Source organism: Neophocaena asiaeorientalis, unplaced genomic scaffold (genome assembly GCF_003031525.2).
Source record: "Neophocaena asiaeorientalis asiaeorientalis breed wild unplaced genomic scaffold, Neophocaena_asiaeorientalis_V1.1 scaffold591, whole genome shotgun sequence".
NCBI lineage: Eukaryota > Metazoa > Chordata > Mammalia > Artiodactyla > Phocoenidae > Neophocaena > Neophocaena asiaeorientalis.
In genome coordinates, this window is record NW_020173494.1 from 2,462,107 (window position 1) to 2,476,082 (window position 13,976).

At 48.4% G+C, this 13,976-nt stretch overlaps 1 protein-coding gene across 1 annotated transcript in view; it reads right to left on the bottom strand.

Moving 5' to 3' along the window:
• CORO2B (coronin 2B) overlaps positions 1-13,107 on the bottom strand; it is a 67,320-nt gene extending 54,213 nt beyond the window's left edge. Inside the window, exon 1 of the mRNA XM_024747503.1 lies at positions 12,907-13,107. Within this exon, the coding sequence (XP_024603271.1) occupies positions 12,907-13,107 (201 nt within the window). The remainder of the gene's footprint in view (positions 1-12,906) is intronic.
• Between the last annotated feature and the right edge of the window lie 869 nt (positions 13,108-13,976).

Below are 13,976 nucleotides of genomic sequence, written 5' to 3' on the forward strand. Positions count from 1 at the left end.
CACCCCCACCCCTCCACCCACTGGAGGAAGGAGGCACAGATGGCAGGCGAGGATGAAGCCCCCAGCCAGGCTCACCCAGCTGTCACTTTGGAGAGAACCATGCATATCCTCCTCCTCCTCTCTTGAACAATTGGGAGCTGGCCAGCCTGGCCCCAGCTGTTCCCTCTCCCTGGTCCAGGGCTCCTGCAGACACATGCTTCTGAGGCCTTTGTCTCCGGGGAGGAGAAACAGACTACCAGAACGTGAGAGCTGGACAAGAAAGACCTCAAATGACAATGGGTTCGACATCTCATTTCACAGATGGGGAAACTGAGGCCCAGAAAGGCAATGGGACTTGCCCAAGGTTACAAAGAACCAGGCAGAGAAGTCAGGCTTCCCCACTGCCAGCAAAGTGTAGGATGTGGGGTACCTCACAGGGGTGCTCAGGCAGGTTGCACTGCCCCCTCCCCACCAAGCTTCCACCAGAGCACTTCTGCTTGTCTTGATTTCAGACAATTACAATCTGCCTGCAATTTTATTTCAGCGGTCTTCAACCTGGGTCCACAGACCCTTTAAGAGGTCTATGAGCTTGGCTAGGAGGAAAATCACATCTATATTTTCACTAGCTTCTAAATGAAATTCAGTATGTCCTTTGTTTATAAATGAGGTAACAGACCACAGAAGCATTAGCTGAACCTGTAACTTTTTCATCAATAGACGTCATAGATATTTTCGGATCTCCTTACCCTGTTACTGCTATCTCAAATACTGTTTACACTAATCACTGCTTTGAAGTTACAGTACTGATTATGCTGTCTACTTGATCATGTTATTTAATGCATTAATATAAAAGCACACTGACTACTATATCACAATTCTGGTATATATTTTGATAACTAAATTTCAATGTCATCGGTTTCCTTTGTAATCCTGTATATTTTATTTTATGTACTTAAAAACCTTGCTATGTGAATGGGTCCATAGGCTTTTCTAAACTACGCCTACTGCCCTCAGAAGTTGAGATAAAGGAGTAAGCCTGGGGATGGGGGCAGGGCTGGCTGGTGTCCCAAGTGAGGAAGCCCACACACAGAGAGAGGCTTGCTCTGTGCCAGGCATCCTTCCAGGCTTTATGTAACACCTCACTGAATCCTCAGAACGCCCTTGGGAAGGAGGGTTAAAAGAGACTGGTATTTCTCCCATTCTGCAGATGAGAAAACAGAGGCACAGAAGAGTTAGGTCACTTGCCCAAAGTACATGGCTAGTAAATGGTAGAGCTGGGACTTGAATCCAGATAGACCAAGGCCAGAGCCTTCGTGCCTCCTCACTGGGCATATGGCTTCCCTGTCTGGGTAGATGGGAGCCTCTCACAAAAAGTCCCTAAGGTGTTGCTGCTGCTGCCTGGGTGCTTCTCTTGGTGGCGGTGGTGGTGGAGGAGTGGGATCCTGAGGGTCTGCTGCCCGAACTGATCATCTGACACATGGGGCTGTAACTAGGTACGTGCCCGTGACCAAGTCCATTGACCTCTTTCGGCCTCAGTGTCTCCATCTATAAAATGCAGAGTTCCAAGCACTGCCACCCATACCTTCCCCCTCTGGTGTTCACTTGAGGGATGACCCACTTGGAAACTTAGGCATAGGTTGCTTAGTAACTAAAATCAAGGTCTTGGCTGAATAGAATGGAAAGTGGGGAGGACAGGCTAGCGTCATGCTAGCTGATGCCACACAGCGGTCTCTTGTCTTAAGAGGCTGAGTGCTGTGACCTATCTCACCCCATCCTACCTCCCAGTCAAGGTGGCCTGGCCCTTTAAGAGCCTTGGGATGGGGATGGAGGTTGGGGAGGGACTGGAGGAAGGCCGTCCCGAAAAGGAAACTGCCTAAGGCCTAAACCAGAACTGGAGTTTCTGAGGCTAACACATACTCATTGTTCTGGAAGCTGCCAAAAGATGACCAAATAGCAGGGGTCTTGGCCAAGGCCTCAGGGCCCCACTGGTCCCCAGGGAGATGCTCTGCTTCAAGCTAGCCCACCTTAGTTCCACTTCCTGTGCCCCTCCTGAGCCCTATACCACTTCTGCTACCTGAAGTGTGGGAGTCCATGGGCCAAGGAGGAGGGAGCTTCTGAAACTACAGCCTCAGGCCTGACAGGACAGGGCAAGGGGATGGCTGCCCTGTGTGGACAGCTCCCCCTGCTGTCTGTGAAATTCCACAGACGTGTTAGCAACACATTCCTTTGGGTCTCAAGTGTTTGGTCTCCTTAAAACTCATCTAACCTTAACCAAGTGAAAAATCCCCTGGTAAAGGAAGCCACTGTCATCACCAACACTTTAGTAGGTCTGATTCTGTACTCAGGAGCAGCTGAGTGCAAGGATTCCTGGGTAAGGGCACTGAGGGCGTTCACGCATGCTATAGAGAGTTGCATAAGACCCTTCTCCTTGGGGCCAGGATTTCTCCTGGGTCCAACAAGGTGCTTGGAATAGTGACCATGTAAGACTGGAATTGGAGCACTGGAGAGGTGGGCGTGGGCTGTGAGGATCGTGTGGCCTCAGGCTCAGGGCACAGAATCTCACACCCATGCCCACCCAACAGGCCTGTGCCTCGCATCCGAGCCAGCTGGATTCCAGAGAGCCCCTGTTCCCAGTTCCCTTCCCCACCACCAACCTGGAGCTTATTATAGTAGTTGTAATAATAGAAGCAGTACAGCGCAGGTTTATTGAGTACTGGCTGTATACCAGACACGATATGCATCCCTTATCTCTTTTAACCCTGGCGGAGAAGAGGACTCCCGACAAGCAGGCAGGCTGACTTACAGGTACATGATTGGGCCCCAAAGCGGGCGAGTCCCCTCCCCTAATTCCCTTCCTCTGGGCACTCAGCCTGGTACATTACATCCGTGTGCCCCTCTGGAGGGCTCTAGGCACCTTCCTAGAGCAGGGTGGCGGTTCACTGCTAGGAATGCTCAGGGGGGGGTGTCTGGTAGGAAGGCCAAAGACAAGCCTCCCCGCTTGCTGACTGTGGGCGCAGGTGCCCAAGGGCTATTTCTGGGCCTGAGTGGACTGAGGAAGGGGAGGGGATGGGCGAAGCCCTCGGCATCACGATAGTTTCTAGTTACCGAGCACACACTCCATGCCAGGTTATGTGCTAAGTGCTTGATACAGCACCTTATTTAATCATCACAGCTACCTGGGAAACAAGTACCATTATTATTTCACAAACAGAGAAAGTGAGGCACAGAGAGGTTACATGCCCAGGGGTTTCCAGCTAAGGGATGGAGCTTTGATTTCTAAAGGTACCGGGGTCTCCGTCAGAGGGAAAACGGGGAGCAGCGCAAGCTAACTGTCAAGCTGGTTTGGAATCCAGGACGGTACCTGCGGTCAGAGTGAGGGCGCGTGGCGGGAGTTCACAGTCCTAGGGGACCAGGCCCTATTACTTCCAGCTTCACTGGCTCTGCTAGGAAAGAGAAGAAAGAAGCTAGCAGAGGCCCAGGCCCTGAGGCAGAGGGATGGACTCTGACTCCCCAGGATACCCACCAGCCAGGCTGTATCCCTGGCCCATGTACCTCCAATCCAGAGACAGCACCTCATCCCATAACCGAGGAATAAAACCAGAGAGCGACACTTCCCCTTCTGCGGAAACGCTTGCCTTCATTTTCTCAAAAATAAGAAATTGTTCTTCCAAAAAAGGGAAGAACATCAAGCCAGGGTGTCAATCTCACGCCTCAGACGAACGCAATGCAGTTGAGACTTCTCTCTCTTTCCAGTGCCTTCTCCCCCTTTCCCAAAGTCACTTACTGTATATATATATATACACACACACACACACACATGCACACACGCACACACGCACGCTGTCACAGGCTTTGAGATGCAAATTGCACCAAGCAGAAGGCAGCTTGAAGAACAAAGAACGATTGAGGGAAGATCTGAAAGATGGAATTGGAAAAGGCTCTCTGAATTCTGCGGGAGAGGGGAGACCTCTCTGCAGAGGGGAGCAGGGATGACGATCTGGGACTTTTTTATGGGAGAGAGGATCGAGAGGCCCAGTGCTGACTGTGGGGAGTGATGGGGAGGGAGTGTTACAGAAATCTAGAGTGGAAGCCAAGGCTCTGGGTGAGCAAAGAAGTCTGGTTTGATTACAGTCTTCAGCACTGAGCTGGGCACTTTTCCCCTCCTCCTTTTAATATTAGGCCTCAAACGTACTGTGAGTCATGGAGCGAACAGGTCTGCCAACATCTGGGTTTGTTCCAGAGCAGCTAGGTAGGGCAATACTGTTCTAAGGGCTTTAAGGGGAGGATGCAGCCCCCCTTCAGTCCGGGAAGCCCCTGTAGGACACCACATTGTCCCTGGAGCCTGGAGGGGAGGGGCTCCCAGGACCAGCAAAGAGAAAACTCCAGCTGGGTAGGTGTGGCACAGTGCCTCTGGGACCTGGCCTCACGTCAGCCCAGTGCCCAGTTGCTGAGCACCTACTGTGTGCAGGCCCTGTACAAATCAGACATGTCCCTACTCTCAGGGGCTCTCAGTCTAATCAAGGCAGCTGACTGGACTGCCAGCTAACTGGACTGGTCTTACTTACTGTGGCATCCCCAATTCTAGAACTGCGATTGAAAGAGCAGGTACTCAATAAACATTTATAAGATGGATGGGTGAGCGAGTGGGTCGGTGGATGGATGGATGGGTGGGTGGGTAGATGGATGGATAGGTGAGTGGATGGATGGATAGGTGAGTGGATGGATGGATAGGTGAGTGGATGGATGGATAGGTGAGTGGATGGATAGCTGGATGGATGAGTGGGTGGGTAGATGGACAGATAGATGGACTAACCATCTAGAAAAGAAGTAAGCATGTAGACAGCACTCTAAGCGATAGACACAAAATGCCTCCGATGGGTATTGGGATGGGGAAAGCTTCACGGAGCTGGCCTCATCTGAGTTGGGCCTTGAGGGATGACATGGAGCCATTCTTATACTCTTCACAGTGCCTACCAGCACACGAATGAGGACCTATTTGCATAAGATGATGTCAGAAGGGAACAGAATTGTGAGAGCTAAATTGAACTCTAGAGATCATGGTCCAACCCCATTCATTTTGCACATAGGAAAACTAGGACACGGGAAGGTTAAGTGACTCACCTAAGGTCACACAGTAACTAAGTGGCAAGGCAGAGATTCCAGCAAGGTCTGTTTGCTCTTAGAGCCTGATCTCTTAGCACCGTCCTGTGCTGCTCTCCTGCTCCAGGGCTCTGCTCTCCTCACTGAGATGCCTTGTGGAATTTTGCTACCATTTCTGCTGCAGCCCAGCTCCACCACCCACCCCTGCAGGGCTGGGGAGACCAGGAGCAACTGCTCAGCCCTGCTTAGGCCTCTACCCTTGAATACCACAGACAGGGGAAGAAGCAAGAGGAGGCCACATTGATTGGGTTGGGAGAGGACAATACAGCATCCCATCCCCAAGACCCAGGGGTAAATGTTCCACCACCAGGTTGTTGAGACTAAGCACACATGAAGGGGGAAAGTGGAAGCCATAAGGCTTACACAGGGAGTAGGAGTGACCCCTCTCTGGAGACCAAGTCCAGCATCCCAATCCCAGAATTGGGTTATTTGCATTATATGAAGTTAAATCTGAACGTAAATTAACCAGGGACTCTAGTTTCTGGAGAATGCAATAACGCCCATCATTTTGAACTGCTGGCAGGAAGCAGTTAAGATGGACCTGTTCCATAGCTCCCTCCACGCACCATGGAGTTGGTTCCTTGAACAAGACATGAGCAGGACCCTATAGGGAACTCCCAGCTGCCTGGCCCACCAATGGGATGCCCCCTGCACATTTCAGAGACAAGGTCTGATGCTACTTGGGTCCCCAGTGCCTGGCACGGGACTGGGTGCCCAGTGCACGCCCCATGACTGAAGGAGCAATGCTCTCTTGTATGGTCCCCTGTTCCAGGACGCCTTCCCTCACCTCTCCTTGCTGACTAAAATTGTTGCTTCTGTCCTTCAGAGAGGAAGCTTCCCCACCGTCTAGGAAATATCTGCCCTCATGGCTTCCAGAAACGATGGACACGTGAGGCATCAGCACATCACAGGAGCTCATAAAGTACTGGCTGAATTAATGTTCAAGGAAATCCTTGGACATGTGGAGACATTCAAATGACAGTAATAATAATACAAGGCACATCTGGAGACACGCCTCTCCCTAACCCTCTGTAAAGTGGGCTGGCATGTGGCTGGGGGAGCCCTGGCCTTAAATTCTGCCACTTGTGTGCTGTACAGTCTCCAAGGAGTCACTTGACTTCTCCAAGGCTCTATTTTTTCATCTATAAAATGGGAAAGATAACTGTACTTTCATCATGGGACTTGAGGTAAGATTCAAAAAGAGCTGGTATGTTAGACCCTCAAAAGCTCCCAAGGTGATTCTAGTGGACAACCAGGGCTGAGGACTGCTGGGTTACGGGGAAAACCCAGACCCCTGATGTCCACGCCAGGTTTCTTTCCTTTCTCCTAGGTGCCAGGGAGGTAGTAGGTAGCTGGCTAAAGCTCACACATGCCAAGCTCGCCTTCCAGCTTCGGCCTTCTTGTGGTCTGGCTGTAGACGTGGTAGGCAGGCAGCCCTGACGGAGTGCAGCAGGAAAGGGGCCGTGTACCTGGGGAGGCCCAAGTCATTAATCAGGCCTCTGGGCACCGTGCCTGGTCTCTGGAATATTCATAAGGCCCCTCCAGCTGTGCCAGGCAATCAGGGTGCTGATTGCTCCCCCATCTGCAGCTTAACATTCCACTCCAGAGAGGAGAGAGCTGGCGGCTGAATGTTAACCAGGGAAAAAACCGCCTGAGCAAGAGCCCTGGGAAAGACAAATCCACTCCTTCGAGATCTGCCGGCCCGGCCAGAACTTATCCATCCCCCAGCGTCACAGGCAGTGGAAAGAGTCGAGGGTTCAGAAATAAGTGAACTGGTTTCTGGCGGCTCTGCAGCCTGTTTCCCCAGCTGTAAAATGGGGATGGCTCTACCACACGCCCCAAGAGGATTGATGAAGACGGAGTTTCTTGGACTGGAGCGCTGTACAAAGGCAAGGCATCATCATTGCTTGTAGCTGTGGTGGGCATGCTTCCTACCCTGGGGAAGAGTTTTTAATCACAAATATTTAAGTCTCAGGCAAGCTGGATTTAAGGGAAACTGAACAAAGGAAGAAAAGTTCTTGGAAAAGTCAGCCTCGGGCTCAGCCTCAGGGCAGGGATTTGGGGGTGCCAGGCTTGCTATTCTCATCTGCCCCAAACCTCTCAGAGAAGCAGGAAAGGAATGGGAAGGACATTTGACAGTAGACGGCCAAAAATTCAGAAAAGAACTACAAAAGCAGACAGTGCTCTGTGGCCTTCTGGTTGCCCAGGAAAAGAGTCTGGATCCAAGCAGTGCAGGGACAAAAGTGTGCCACCGTGAGTTCACAGCTCATGAGTGACGCTCTAAGCAATGATTAGGACTCACCAAGATATGGCCAAAATCTTTCCTGTGTTTGTGTTGAATAATACAGGAAACTGTTTTTAGAGAGATTTCTATCTAAACGGAGGGAAAAAAAAACTGGAGCTAAAATAATATAACCTTCTTCCTAGAAAACCGACCAATGTGGAACAGCTCATCTCTCCTGCTGACAGACAATGAGGGTCCTGAACTTGGCATTTATTGTTATTGCTGTTTGTTGCTGCCCCGCCTCTATCCCCAAGACCAGCCAGCCCACAACAGTGTGCTCAGCCCTGACCACAGAGGGCAGGACACTGACAGCCTTGGCCGAGGCAGCAGGGGAAGGTAAAAGTCGGCCTGATTCCTAAGCAGCCCCTCTCTGGGGGTGGGACCCTGTTCTGCAGAGTCTCAGACATCAGGGTCCTGCCTCAGACTAAAGGAACTGTTTAGATCCAGGAGCTGCCTTGCGCCTACCCTCCAGCCCTTCACCCTCACTCTGCGTACTTGTATCTCGCTAGCATTTTCTCCAGCCAGCTCAGAAGCACGTGTTCCTCTGGAAGAAAACATTTGTCATATACATCAAATGAGTGCAGAACTGAGCCCCTACTCTGGGTTATTTGTTCTCTGAAACCTCACAGGTTCCCTCTTCATGTCAACAATTTGCTTTTATTTCTTTTTTTTTTCTAAAGTATAAAACATTAAGTGTTTATCTTAAAAAAATTTAGATAATATAGTTAAGGAAAAAGAAGAAAATGAAAGAGCGCTCATGATCCCAATACTCAGAGAGAACCACTTTTAACATTAAATGTGGGACTCCCCTGGTGGCACAGTGGTTGAGAGTCCACCTGCCGATGCAGGGGACACGGGTTCGTGTCCTGGTCCGGGAAGATCCCACATGCCGCGGAGCGGCTGGGCCAGTGAGCCATGGCCGCTGAGCCTGTGCGTCTGGAACCTGTGCTCCGCAACGGGAGAGGTCACAGCAGTGAGAGGCCCGCATATCGCCAAAAAAAAAAGAATCCTCCTGCCGAATTGTATCAAACATTTAGAGAAGACCTAACACCTATCCTTCTCAAACTCTTCCAAAATACAGCAGAGGGAGGAACACTGCCAAACTCATTCTATGAGGCCACCATCACCCTGATACCAAAACTAGACAAAGATGTCACAAAGAAAGAAAACTACAGGCCAATATCACTGATGAACATAGATGCAAAAATTCTCAACAAAATACTAGAAAACAGAATCCAACAGCACATTAAAAGGATCATACACCATGATCAAGTGGGGTTTATCCCAGGAATGCAATTCTGGATTCTTCAATATACGCAAATCAATCAATGTGATACATCATATTAACAAATTGAAGGATAAAAACCATATGATCATCTCAATAGATGCAGAGAAAGCTTTCGACAAAATTCAACACCCATTTATGATAAAAACCCTATGTATATGTATAACTGATTCACTTTGTTATAAAGCAGAAATTAACACACCATTGTAAAGCAATTATACTCCAATAAAGATGTTTTTTAAAATAAATAAAATAAGCATAAAAAAAAAAAAAGAATCCGCCTGCCAATGCAGGGGTCACAGGTTCGATACCTGGTCTGGAAAGATCCCATATGGTGCGGAGCAACTGGTCCCGTGTGCCACAACTACTGAGCCCGTGTGCTGCAACTACTGAAGCCCACGCACCTAGAGCCCATGCTCTGCAACAAGCAACTGCAATGAGAAGCTCGCACACCGCAACAAAGAGTAGCCCCCGCTCGCCACAACTAGAGAAAGCCTGTGCGCAGCAACCAAGACCCAACGCAGCCAAAAAAAAAAAACAACAAACCAACATTAGGTGTCTTTTCCAAATAGGTGGATGGCTAGATAGATATTTTTCAACGGGATTAATCAGATTTTACCTTTTTTTCCCCTCAGTTAACAGTGGGTGATAAATTTTCTCTCATTAAATATTCCCTTGCATCAGTGGTTCTAAAAGTATTGTCTGGGAACCCTTGGAGATCCCCAAGGCTTTTTCAGGGAGTCCGCTGGGTTAAAACTATTTTCATAATAATACAAGACATTATTTGCCTTTTCACTCATTCTCTCAGGACTGTACAGTGGAGTTTTCCAGAGGCTGTGTGATATTGCAACAGGCTGAATGTAGAAGCAGATATGCAAATCCAGCCATCTTTTACTAAGCCAGACTAATTTAAAGAGATTTGCAAATGTCATTCTTCTCATTAATTTTTTTTGGAAAATATAATTATTTTTTCATAAAAATATGTTTTTTGGGAGTATGTAAAATGGGTTTATTATTAGGTGAATTAACAAATGCATATTTTTGAAATTCCATTTTTTTTTTTTTTTTTTTTTGCGGCTTGTGGGATCTTATTTCCCCAACCAGGGATTGAATACGGGCCCTCTGAAGTGAAAGTGCAGAATCCTAACCACTGGACTGCCAGGGAATTCCCTGAAATTCCTTCATTTTTACTTTGAATATGCTAAATATTAATAGATATAGCCATATAAGCAAAAGCTCTTTGGGGTTCTCAAAAATGTTTAAGGGCATAAAGTGATTCTGAGGCTGAACACTTCAGAACAACTACTCTGCACCATCACCTTTGCTGGCTGCATAGCACCCCTTTCTGTGGATGGCCCCTAATTTGTTCACTCATTTCCTTATTGAAATGGGTTGCTTCCAATTTTCACTACTATAAAAGCGCCGCACAAATCATCGAGTACCTACGTAAAGTGAAAACTTCCTGGAATGAGAGAAAACAACAGAAACCAACTGGAAGGGTGAGCCAGCACTATTAGTCCATTACTAATCAAATTAAACAAAATGTACCACAGGATGTGAACAAATAAAGTTGAAAGGCTATGTGCACGTTGAATATATATATATGTGTACAGATACATATGTTCGCATAGAGAGCAAGACTTACGCTCTGTAAAGAGTCCTTTTTTTTCTGCTGTCTATGAAGTGGTTACAAAAGCTGATCAGGGCTTCCCTGGTGGCGCAGTGGTTGAGAGTCCACCTGCCGATGCAGGGGACACAGGTTCGTGCCTCGCTCCGGGAAGATCCCACATGCCGTGGAGCGGCTGGGCCCGTGAGCCATGACCACTGAGCCTGTGCGTCCAGAGCCTGTGCTCCGCAACGGGAGAGGCCACAACAGTGAGAGGCCCGCGTACCGCAAAAACAAAAAACAAACAAAAAAAAGCTGATCATATTCTAGAGCAGTGCTATGGATGGTATGAAACTCTTTGGTACCATTACAGAAACTGAGAGGAATTTAGAAACTTTAAGCAATTTGAGAGAGAAATTTTATTTCTGTAGGTAGGAAACAATAAAAAATGATGTTTGTAAAAAAGTTGAGTACAAAAATGCTGCAGACTTTCAAAAATATATACTTGAGAGTATTTCTGTAGAACAGATTCCTAGAAGTGGAATTGCTGGGTCAATGGACACGCATCTTTAAATGTTAATAGATATTGACAAGTTACCTTCATTTACACCTCACCAAGAGTAAGATGTAAATATACCAAATGTCCTGAGAGTGTATGTGAGTGCCTGCCCTCTGACATCTTTGGCAAAACCAAAGATTATGATTCTTTTAAATCTTTTTCTACTTAGTAGGCTAAAAGTTACATTTTGTCTTCTATGAATTGCTTATTCATATCCCTTGCCCATTTTCTATTGGGTCCTTTTTCTTATTGATTTTTCTTAACTCTTTATATATTCTGGACAAGCATCTTTTGTCTGTCATATATTGCAAATATTGGCTTGCCTCAATTACGTGGCTTGCCTTTCAATTTTGCTTACATGTCTCACTAGAGTACAAAAACTGCCTTTAAAACTTTTATTCTAAATTTATTCTAATCTATTAATCATTTCCTTTATGGTTTTATGCATTCTCATCTGGCTTAGGAAGGCTTTTCTTGTTGCATGATTTTAAAAATACTCTCCATTTCCCTCTAATACACTTGCAGCTTTTCTTTTTATTTCATAATATTTAGATCTTCAATCCACCTGGAATTAATTTTTGTTATGGTATGAGGCATTGACTGTTGACCTTTGTAATCCATGTAGTGGAGTATGGCAGGGTGCCGGCAGTGGGCTTGAGCCCCAGTAAGAACCAGCCCATGCATTGCTGGGGACCTGTAGGCCTGCCTGCTGCAGCTGGAGCTAAGCTGGTTCCCAAGTGGACAGATATCTGAGCCCATCTGGTTCAGGAGGGGAGGCAAGCTACATTTCAGAATACTTCCCAATGAGATAGAGCTGTTGTGGGCATCTGTAAAGTTGACAAGCAGAGCTGATGACACTCCAAGAAAGCACCAAAACATCTTTACCATGTAGTTTGGTTCTCGGAGAGCTTTCTGTCCATTACCCTCCTTGATGACAACATCGCTATGTAGGTGGAAGGGGATTTAAGATGCCCACTTTACCATTACAGAAAATAAGGTGCAGAGGGGTTAAGTGACGCGCCCAAGGTCACGCTCCCAGTGAGTGGCAGAGCCCAAATAGAACCTAGACTTCCTGCTCTCAAGTCCACAGCTCCTCCGACCTTTCTATGCATCAGGCTCTGAGTCCCTGTCACCGCAGCTGCCCCCTTTAGTGGAAGGGAGGGTCTGGCCTAAGGCTTTCCCAAAACTGTGCTCCCCCACTGTGGGCAGGTGAGACTGGAAAAATCCATCCTCCACCACCAGCTGACGGAGGGTTTCAAGGCTTCCTTGGGCATGTACCTCCTCCTCTCCCCAAGTTTGGTGGAGGGTGGGAGTGATGAGTCAGGCTAGGGAGGGAGAGCTCAGCCATAAACAAGCGGGACTGACAGCAAGCACTTTCCTTGAGGCACGTGACCTCCCACGGGCCTCCGGGGACTCTGCCTGAATGGCAAAGCTTCAAAATTTCATGATCTAGGCTCCGCACATTTAATTTGCTATATTCTCGAAGGCAGCCACAGAAGGGAAGAAGCTTTTAGAGAGGAGGTGGGGGATGAGAGAGAAGGTAAATTATTTCTAGTCCCTCAATGAAGAGTCTGAAATGTTATTTTTAATGAGTGTGTCATTTTTGCAGACACCCAATGTGACTATGCTGGGTCTTTATCCCCTCCAGCTCCAAACCAAAGGGACACCCAGGACGCAGAATTGTAGAGCTGGGTCTGGCCTTGGAGATCAGACGATCCAATCCCTTGGGGTTAATGGGAACCCCATGTACCCCAAAGCAAGTGACTTGTCCAAGTTGGGGAAGTTCTGGGAACAGATCTCAGGTCTCCTCAATGTACTTGTTCTCTCCTTGGATATTCCTCAGGTCCCCCACCTACACTTGCTCTGGTGACCCTTGGGGAAAGCCTTGGGGAAGGCACAGTCACTGGACACACGATGAGAAAGTAAAAGGTGGGGGTCAGAAAGGAACAGGGGCAACAGGCCCAACAGTGACCAAGCAGGGCTTCTCTCCACCCTGGGACTGCAATCAGGCCTACGGAGGTACGGGTGCCTACCTGTTCCAGGGGGATGACGAGGAAGGAGCCACCTCCCGCGCTCTCAGTGACAATGGCCAGGAAGCGGGCGTTGACGGCGCAAAAATGGTTATCATGCACATTCTTGGTGATGGGGATCCCGTCGAAGCAGTGCTCCCGGTTGGCCACCTTCCCGTAGACGTTCCGGAACTTGGAGCTGCGGTATTGCGGACGCCAGGACATCTGTGAGGGGCCAGAAGAGACAAGGGTCAGGCCGGGGACTGCTTCCCGAAGGGCTGAGCTGGGCACGTGCGGGAGGTCTCAGGGATGCAGGAGGTGAGGAAGGCCCAGTACCTGCCCTCAGGATGCAGGGAGAGGGGAAGGAACCTCCAAGAATCAGGTGCCTGGCCCTGTGCTGGAGGACTTACTCTTTCAATAAAGTCCCACAAGAGCAAAGACTGGCATGAGGGCATTCACACACTTCCTGCTTTCAGTATACACGTCCACACCACCTTCCAGAAAGGATGGAGGATCCTTTCACTCTCAAGGGACGTGCCACGTGATAGAGCAGACCATCCATCCAATAACATGTCTGGGCTGCCTCTTGTGTGTCAGAAACTGTGCTTAATTTAGTATGGGACGTGCAGACAGAGGAGGCTGGGTGTTCACAAAGGGAGAGAACAATTCTAATGATGAGGGGCGGGGGAGGAAGACAGCCCCTTCACGTGCAGCAAGGCAAATGACCACCCATTATCATACACTCCTCTGATTCTCTCTAGGGCTTCTAACCCACAAGCGCACCCTCAGAAATCTCTTAGTCCTGTACATCATCACCATCATCATTATAAGCGTCATCATCATCATCATCATCATCATCACCAGGCCCAGAGAGGTAAAGTGATTTGTCCAAGGCCACACAGCTAATGAGTAGGGTCATGAACACAGGTCTCCTGATTGGAAATCTGAGACTCTTTCTTATGGCAGATTACCCTTTGGAGCAAGGTTTCTCAGTGTGTGGCCCACAGATCACCTGTATCAAAATCAGCCGGGATGGGGGAGGTTTCTCAGCTTCCTACATCATTTGTTAGAAATGTTGATTCCTGGCTCCCAAT